A 9574-nucleotide genomic window follows, 5' to 3' on the forward strand; every position below is an offset into this window, starting at 1 on the left:
TGTTAATATTTTAAACTTTTCTTTTACGGAAAAAAAAAAAGTGAAAATAACAGAAAACATGAAATTGGAGAAAAAAAATTCATTTGCTACCATCCAAATTCACTTATTAAAAAAATAAAAGAAAAAACTACCATAGAAATTTCACTATGTTTTTGAATTGATTCATGCTTGGGTCATCATCCATGAAAGTTAATGCAAATAAACATAGATATCCAAATAACCAATATGACCATACTTAAAGACACTCACACGCGTGAAGTGAAAAACACTTTAATAACATTGAATCCCTCAATTGAATTGTTTTTTCTTTCATCTTTTATAATTTTTATCTTCTTTTTCTTCACATTTACAGCTTTAAACCAGAATGGCGTGCAAGTAAAAAAAGTACCTCATCATCCTCTATTCATTGAGACCAAAATCTTTTTCTCATCTAATTCTAAGTGCCATTAAGAAAGAGTGCCGTTAACCTCCTTTTTCCATCAAGATAAATCGAAAAAGTAAAGAATCTATTAAGCTTTAAACTAGAAATTGAACCTTAATAAGTGATTACTGAATAGTCAAAAAAGAAGTCTTTGTGCTTTACAAACTTTAAAGTTTACCATTAGAGGGCATATTATATTGCGGATATACTCCTAGTGGGATCACTGGAATTTATCTTTTCTTTATCCCTAAAAAAGAGGGCACTAATAATTCTCAAAAGTACCGAAGAGACGCAAGAATCACGCATTAGATTTTAAACTCTCAACATTGAGCACTAAAATGGAGTAAAATGGGACGCGATGGTGATAAAAATATTAATAGATTCATTAGTTGTATGTTTGGATATCAGAAACACAGGAATAAATCTCACAATTCAAAAGCAAAAAAAATTATATTTTTGACTACGATTTTTTGTTTTTGTCGATTTCGTTTGCTTTCCTCGTCTTGAATACCAATTTAAATGGCTTCCTTTTCTTTATATTTTCATTTTTCTTGTGATTAAAGTGTAGTCCATATTTCTTTCTTACGATACGTAGTAAAGCTTAGAACTTTATCTGTCATGCAGTAAAAGATGAATTGTATTGGATATCCCTGATTTTACAGACGGGCAAACAGATAGATACCTCCATATATACTTTATTTACTTTTCAGTTGTTTCTACTTTAACACAGTAGTAGTTCTTCGCATGCAATACACATATTCCTGAATATCTCTTACTGATCTTTAAACCTTTATTGAAACTACAACTTAAAGCTGGTTTGGCTTTCCATGGACAAAGAATAATGCAGCTGCAAACTTAGCATATATATGCACATCGGATTGTGGGAAAGCCGAAAGCAATTCAAATTTTTGCATGATTATAAAAATGATTAGTAAATGATCAAGAAATCACTAGCAAATCTCAAAGAGTATTTTCATTGAAATACAAACAAGAGAAAAGTGTCATCAAACACAAAAGGGGAACGAAATACATTTTTAAGTAATTGGCCAATATTGTATATTGACGCTAATCAAACTCGATTAACATTAAAAACATACATATGGAATATAGTACAGAGGAGAGTAGGGCATATGATGAGTCTCAATCACACAACTGTTGTATGGTTTAGAACGAGTGATTGAACTGAACGAGAATGAATGAATGAGGATTGAGATAATTCAGAGAAAAATGCCTCACGGTTTTATTTTGCACAAGGAAATTCCAAGACAATAAATGAGATCAGCATTGTCCCGATGGGGCATGCATGGCCACGTGATGTGTCCCAAGCCATATTCATCTCTTTCACGAGAAAATGGCCCTAGTTTAAACTTTAAAACAGTTGATGACTGCACAGATATGAATGTATGCCAATGAAGAAATAAATGAGTAGTTGCTCTTGGCGTCTGTTGATGGTTTTGGATCTAAGATTGTGCACAAAGTAAAAGCAACTCTGGATCATTGACTTGCTTACTTCTTACAACTTACGAGAAAAATAAAGCTAAACATAAGTAATCTTTCAGTTTGATCGGTCAAACACAAATAAAAAATGTAACATTTCGTCCGTTTTCAAAATAATAGGTAGGTTTGTGTGTATGGATAATAGAAACTCAGTAATGATATTATGACAACATAGCCCATATTCTAGCCTACATAAACTTATAATCATTCAGATGGATTTTTCGCTCACATGTGATTAGGAATTATGCGCAGCAGCACAGGCATACACTAAAAATTTGCAACTCAATCCCGTTCCGTGCAATATTCCCAAAATTAACAGATAATCATCCTTCCAAAAAGTTTGAAAATATGCTATTATCGCAGTACCACTTAGGATACTAATAAGTAGCTTAGTCAAAGATTAAACACTAATTAGCCTCTACTCATTTAGAGACTGATAATTCCCTAATACTTTTGTTCTTTTTCGGAAAACATACTCTCAAACTCCTAAAATGCGCACATAAATAATACTTACTACTAAAATATCACGACCCTATCTCTCCTTTATTGGGCTCTGTGTACCCTCCGGCGTACAAAAGCAACCCCTCACCCTCCTCCACTATCATACTCTCATTTCAGTTCTCTTCTCTCAAACACACCAAAAGAATCACAGTTAGTTGTTGAAAAAACTCAAAGAGGAAAAGAAAATCAAAATGTCCTTCCAAATCCTCTTCATCTCCCTTCTCATTTTCCATGAATCCATCTTGTTAATCAAATCTCTACCGATAATTCCTCAACCAGACTCATCATCAGTATCATCATCTCCAATTCAATCATTCCATCCAACCCAAACTCTGCCATCAACAATCCCAGCATTTCCTGAACAATCAAACATAGCTGGTTGTCCATTAAACTTACCAGCAGAACTCTTCACTAGTATCAATCAAGCTTGTAACAGTAATAATGTGAAAGGGAAAGATAATCATCATCATTACTTATCAAAATCAAAATGTTGTCCTGTTTTAGCAGCTTGGCTTTACTCAGCTTATTCAGATACAGCTTTAGCTAGAGCTACCAGAATGACTACAACAACATCAGTTGATTCTTTACCAATCTTACCTGATGATTCAGAAACTTGTGTTGATAATCTAGATAAAGCGCTGAAAAGTAAAGGAATTGAGTTGATTAAACCTAATCAAACTTGTGATTTGGTTTTTTGTTATTGTGGTATTAGACTACCTCCTTTGAGCTGCACTGAAGCCTTTTCATCTTCTTCTACTAATGGGGTTACTAAATTGGTTGGTGATAAAAGTGTTCAGAAGCTTGAGAAAGATTGCTTAAACCACAACAACAACAATGGAGCTGGTATTTCATCTAGTCATTCTGGTTGTTCTAAATGCTTAAACAGTCTATACAAGGTAAACACTAACACCACCATTTTTGTTTCTTCAATTTTTGCTCTGGTTTATTTCATGATACATCCAGGTGCATTTTCAGATATATTCAGGTGTTTTTCCGTGATGACTTTTAGTTGAGATTCTGTTTTTATAGAAAGTGCTTCTGTATTTATCCTTTGTTGATTAGTTTAGTTCCAGTGAAAGTACGACATTCTCACAGTCTAATCCAGCGAATATCAGAGTTTTTATGTCTGAATTATTCCTCGAGATTACAAGCCAAAGTGAAACCCTAAGACACATGTCATGCCACCAACCGTCCATTCCCACTTTTTTACTACTTTTAATTCTGGCGGGTAATTACTCATCAGTGTCATAATTGCCCCACGTTTCTCATTGATGTTTAGCTGTCATTTTTACTTATTTACTAGAGTATATCTTTACCGTTAAACTTTTTACTTTTCCGTTGCAGCTAAACGGAGATAAGCATGTGAACAAGACGGATAATAATAAGAGTAAAATGCACGGTAGAGGTTGCGAGTTGATGGGACTAACATGGCTGCTTGGGAAGAATCGAACGGCGTATATGCCAACAGTGACATCAGTTTTAAGAGCTTTGATGATGAATAAGGAGAATGCGGAACCTCGATCTTGCAGTGTTACAAGTGAAGGACTGCCCTTAGCCGTTGATTCAGCTGAGTTGAATGATCAGTCATCGTCCATTAGATTTTCCATTAATGTTTTAATCATTGTATCAATGTCTTTGGTTTATGTTTTTTCACTGTTTTAGTTTTTTTTTTTTTTTTTGTCACGGATATGTAATATACTATGGGTTGGTTGTGTGATAGAAATGGGAAATTGTCGACAATTTTGTTTTTTCTTTTGATCGGAAAATTGTCGACAATTTTGTTAGAGTCGAGGGTCCACTAACATGTGCAATGTAGCTTAGGATTGTAGGCTAGTACTAGTTTGGGTTTGTTGTGATGCATTTTTTCGAAGTGAATTATTCATTGTTGTCTGTTTTGTACTGTGCTGGGTTAGCTATCAAAGGCCGGCATTGCATAGTGTTTAGACAATGACGTTCATCCTTATTAAAACTCCTTGCAAGTGGCCGATCTGTTACGTACTTTTCGTCAAGTGATTATATGAAAATTCATTTTTTTCTTTTGATGGAAGGTAACATTAAATCCATGTACTAATTCCACAGTTCCTCTAGAATTCTCATAACTGGCATTCCTAGCAACTCCTTTAGTTCCACACTTCCTCTAGGATTCTCATAATGGCATTCTTAGCATCCTCTTTAAACCATCTATTTGTTGATTCCTAACAACTCCGTTAAGCCGAGTAGGGGCATTGGTAGAAAGATCATCTTTCTCCTTACATTTGCATGGAGTAGGGGCATTGGTAGAAAGATCATCTTTCTCCTTACATTTGCATGGAGTCTTTCTCTAGAGCTCTTTCGTGTGGAAGCACTGCATCATCACCGTTTCAAAGTCACTCCTAAAAGTCCTCCCCATCAGTCATCTCTTTTTTAGCAGATGACTGCCTCATCTTCACCAAACCCATGCATTATCTGCCGAAGTAAAGGTCTTCCTGCGACTCTTAAGAACTACGGTAAATCCCCGACACCAGAAACCAATATCTTATATCCAGTACACATACCAACTAGAATATTGCAGCTAGTCAGACATTGATATCTAACAATAAGGATAGCAAGACAAAATTACTAATCTTCACATCTCGTGATATAATTCCCTAAGAACAACTATCAACACTAATTACCAGTACCACACATGCGGGGATTAACAGAGTAATCTTAGTCTATATACTCAAGCATAAATCAACTTAACTGACTACAATCGTAAAACACAGGTAGAGCAAGAAAACATATCAGTAATATACCGACTGGATAGCTGAGCAGTGATCAGAAGAGCACGGTCCTGTATCCGAACATCATGGTGTCCTTCAGATATATCTTTAGTATACTAAAAATATCAGGAATACTTGGCTCAACAACATAAACATGCTGAAACCTTCTTTAGAAAGCAACATCTTTCTCCACATATTTCCTCTTCAAGTGCAGTTGTCCCAATGTACATACTTCTCCACTTCTTTCAACACAACTTTCTATCGCTCCTCAAATTCTCCTATAGATTAAGCTCCAGCAACTAAAGCGCCCATGTCAAATGCAATCAACCTGACATCAGATAATACTAGGCTCAAATTCTCACCTAACAATTCTCTGTGCTAACCCTCAACAGTTGTTTCTCAACATTAGACTCACCGATCAACACCAGATTTTCCTCCTCAATGAAATCCTTGTAACTCTACAAACCTCTTCGTCACGACCAATAACAGAACCAAGCTTTCCAACTTCCTCAACTAAATCACGACCACAAGTCTTCAAAGCTTGAACATTCGTATCACCAGTCGCACTCTCCACCTTCTTATCCCCTTTCTCCCCTCTTGATTGCTCAATCTCTGCTTTCACTTGAGACACAATAACTACAGTTTCTTTCAACACATCACCAATCTCAGAGTCTTCAAGAAGTCTGAGTATCAAAGAATCAACAGCTAAATAAGTATCACCTTTCGCTTTCTGTGCAGTCTGAGCTCTTCTTATAACCGTAATCAGAGAAGTAATTGGTGGAATATGCATCTGCGAGATGAGTTAGGGTGAACTGTACATGACCTGATTCTGATGCTAATTCTTGTGCTCCTGCAAATACCTTATTCCATTTGGATTCTAAAACTTAACTCTATTGCATATGATATTCTACCTCTTCTTATATAACAAAACATCTCTTTCTAGCTGATAATATGAAGAAAAAAAATGTATTCAACTAAATGTATTTCTCCACATCCACAAAAATTATAATTTCAAATGGAATAAGATACAATATCATTCAACAATTTATAGGGAACGCATACATTTCTATTACCACTGCAAATGTTATTTCAAGCATTTGGGAAGGTTAACCATATACCTGGAAGAACAGGATTCAAATTTTGAACATAAGTGATTAAACTGCTTTCTTAGAGAGTGGTGGAACTATTGTCGGCATTGCCTTCAGCACTAACGGTGGACGGAAATCTGAATAATTGTTAGTAAGCTCATGACACACATTTGTGTTTATGTTGTAAGTCCAAATATACTTCTTGCAACCAATCAAAATAAGACTTCTGTTTGCTGGACTGAAACTGACCTGGACTAGGTCACCCCAACCACCATTGACGAAAATACGACCCAGTCTTGTTTTCATTTTTGTAAAGAGACCTTGTAATTCAACTTTTTTGTGCAACGAATGGAAGTTCTCCTCATTGAGCTCCCAAATACTTAATTCTAAATGCGACTCACATTTTCTAATTAGAGCATAAAGGATCATTCCTTCTGATTCCCCAAGACAGCGTACCAAATTACTAGGTTCATATGCGAAATCAGGTAAATCGAGTGCAGAAACACTAGTTTCACTGAAAGCTATGATACTCTCTTTCTTGTCCATCCAATAGAACACTTCACCATGCATAACTACACGACCTTCATAGTTATTTAGTCCCCACCTGACACCTTGAGCAGAAGGAATACGATAGTTCTTCCATTTCCCCAATCAGAAGCAAATACTTGAATTTCATATCTGAAACTGTCACATCTCTTTTCAACTGGGAGGACTATACGCACAACCTTGTATGTTGTAGATACGGAAGAAACCTCGCATGTGAAACAGGTTACACTACTGCACTGAGCTGCATCTGGTCTAGGAAGTGGAACACTTTCTTGGGTGAGTGGATTGCAAACATAATAATGCCACGCAAATTTTATTCTCTTTGCACATAGTACTAAACCATTACTCGAGCATAAAGGGGATACTATCTCTCCGTCTGGACTTACGAATCGAAAAGAAAACCGATTCGAAATCAAACAAGAGTGAGAAGCCAGATGTGCAATTGCAAATTCACTTTCAGGTTTGTAAAACAGATTCCACGGAAGATCAGCAGAATTGTTGTTTTGGATCCAATTGTAAATAAAACTAGGACTAGAGAGATAAGAATTCCATACCTTTGATAAACATTTCCACTTAAAAACACAATCTAAAGTGCAGTGGAGAGAGGTTTCAACGCAAATATCCTCAGTTAAATAAGGGAGGGTTCTCGCCATCTTTTTACCCCCGGATGATTCTTCGCCAGAAGGAGAAAACCTATCTCTTGTTTCTTCCATCACTCCGACTCTCAAGGCAAAACTAATTCTTCTGTTACTGAGAAATGAGATCGATGAGAAAACCTAATTCTGATGTTATCGGCAAACAGACAGTTCACCCAGAAAATCCGACTATCCAAGGCCCGTAAACTCTAATGCATATATATAACTAACAAGGCTAGCCCTTAACCTTGTGTCTGTCCATCTTTAGCTTGTCAGTTATTTCTGTTGAGTATGTCTGTGTGATTGGCACATGTGTGGTCTTTTCACTAAGAGACGGGAGTTTCAATAGAAGGTTGGATGCATAAGGGGTCTTCCGTCAGATTTACCAGTAAAATCGGTTAGTACTCGGCCTTATTTCCATATATTAGAGATACCCTCTATATTAGGTAGGCAAGGCGAGAAATTGAATGCCTTTCTCGTATGCGGGAGCTGCTTAAGGAGGGTCTTCAAGCTAGTGGTCATCTGAGTCTTGTCTATATATAGACGTTGTGACTGTGTTGTAGAGGCTGAAGAACGCAAGAAGGAGGGGTTGATCCCTATTCTCTATCTGAAAAGGAGAGTGTATCAAGTACACCACCAATTTTTTTATTCGGAAATCTGTATGGACAAACTTGTCACAATTAGTATCACAGATCAACAGTAAAAATCAAGTACATGATATGAAGACAAGTTTTACTTGGACGATCTCAAAAATAAATATCCAAGTAATAAACTATTATGTACCTAATAATCGTTACAAAACATAATTCCAACAGGAACATGTCTTGTAATCTTTCGTTAAGATACAAATTCTCGAGAACAAATCTTGTAGGTTCGATATAATCTCTCAGGCTTGAAAACAGTCTAGGTTATTTAACGTACTATTTGTGATATTTATATTAGAAAGTTAAACTATATAATGCGAAAAGACACCGGAATTTTTGTTAATAGGGAAAACTACAATGTGAAGAAAAACCCCGAGACTTATTTCAGAACTTGAACATCACATTGTACTAAGCCGCTAGACAGTAGCCTACCAAACTTCCGACTGGGACCTAACCGATTCCTACGAGTAATTCAACTTCAGTTGTACTCCTTAATGTCTATCGGATCTTGCAAGATCCTGCGCAACACGATTCTTCTAGCTGACGTCCTTACAGGCCTAGGAGTTGCTTCAACCTATGTGAGGAATTTTTGATTATTCTGCCTCTAACATAAAGCCTATTTAATTTGCTTCAGAATAATATTCAATCAAGGTATGGAAATCTGTATGCCTCTGAGGGATCTCAAAAAAAAAATGATATCAAGCAAACTCAAATATTAGGATGAACTTATTCTCTTCAAAACTTATAGAGATGTCTAATCAATTTTACCCCACAAGTACAATCTAAACAAATCAAACCAGAATTAATTTAGATATTTATTTTATGGAGTCACAAAGTCCGAGACGAAGAGTATTTTGTGATTTCTATCTACTTGTTCATGATATACAGTTTGGAAACTATAATGATCAGTACGAATACAATCCAGATAACAAGAACTATCAGGTAAAAGATAGTCTGACCGGGCTTCACGAATCCCTTAGTAAAACCTTTCAAAGTCGTAACCTAGTACAGTTTCACCAGATGAAACCTAGGTTTTAGAGGACGATTCTAGCCATAACTAGGACACATGAGTGTCAGGATTGACACTCTAGTGTGCAATAAGTGCTTTATTTATATTGATGAACTAGTTTTCATGTTTATGAATTATTTTGTAACAAATCGAGCTAAACCTATCCATATAGATTGTACATGTAAGCATGTGAGAAGTTTACCTTGAATCTCAAAGAAGATGTGTGCAATCGTAAGTATACGTAATGCACCAAGTGATTTTCTAGGGAACCAAGGTTAAGTAGTTCTGGAACCGACAAATTTAAATTATCATAAGACCAAATCAGTTTGTGAACTGTCAAAAACAGTTGTGAACTAAAAAGGCTCATTACTCAGGAGACTTTTAGATTGACAAGTTCGCGAACTGCCTAAAACAATTTGTGTACTTGAAAATAAAAGGTGTGCATGAAACATTCAAAATCATCAACTCGTGAACTGCATGAATCAGTTCATG

General features: G+C 35.9%; 2 protein-coding genes across 2 annotated transcripts; one reads left to right on the forward strand and one right to left on the reverse strand.

Annotated features, from left to right (window-relative positions):
* The first annotated feature begins 2346 nt into the window (after positions 1 to 2346).
* LOC113282128 (uncharacterized GPI-anchored protein At4g28100-like) lies at positions 2347 to 4313 on the forward strand. The gene is made up of 2 exons (XM_026531069.1): positions 2347 to 3315; positions 3764 to 4313. The coding sequence occupies exons 1-2, from the start codon at positions 2611 to 2613 to the stop codon at positions 4079 to 4081; spliced, it is 1023 nt and encodes a 340-aa protein (XP_026386854.1). The 5' UTR covers positions 2347 to 2610; the 3' UTR covers positions 4082 to 4313.
* Positions 4314 to 6841: 2528 nt separating this feature from the next.
* On the reverse strand, positions 6842 to 7507 carry LOC113279263. Its single transcript, XM_026527964.1, has one exon. It carries the CDS (start codon positions 7505 to 7507, stop codon positions 6842 to 6844), a length of 666 nt encoding a protein of 221 aa, XP_026383749.1.
* Between the last annotated feature and the right edge of the window lie 2067 nt (positions 7508 to 9574).

The sequence above is a fragment of the Papaver somniferum genome, chromosome 5 (assembly GCF_003573695.1).
Source record: "Papaver somniferum cultivar HN1 chromosome 5, ASM357369v1, whole genome shotgun sequence".
NCBI lineage: Eukaryota > Viridiplantae > Streptophyta > Magnoliopsida > Ranunculales > Papaveraceae > Papaver > Papaver somniferum.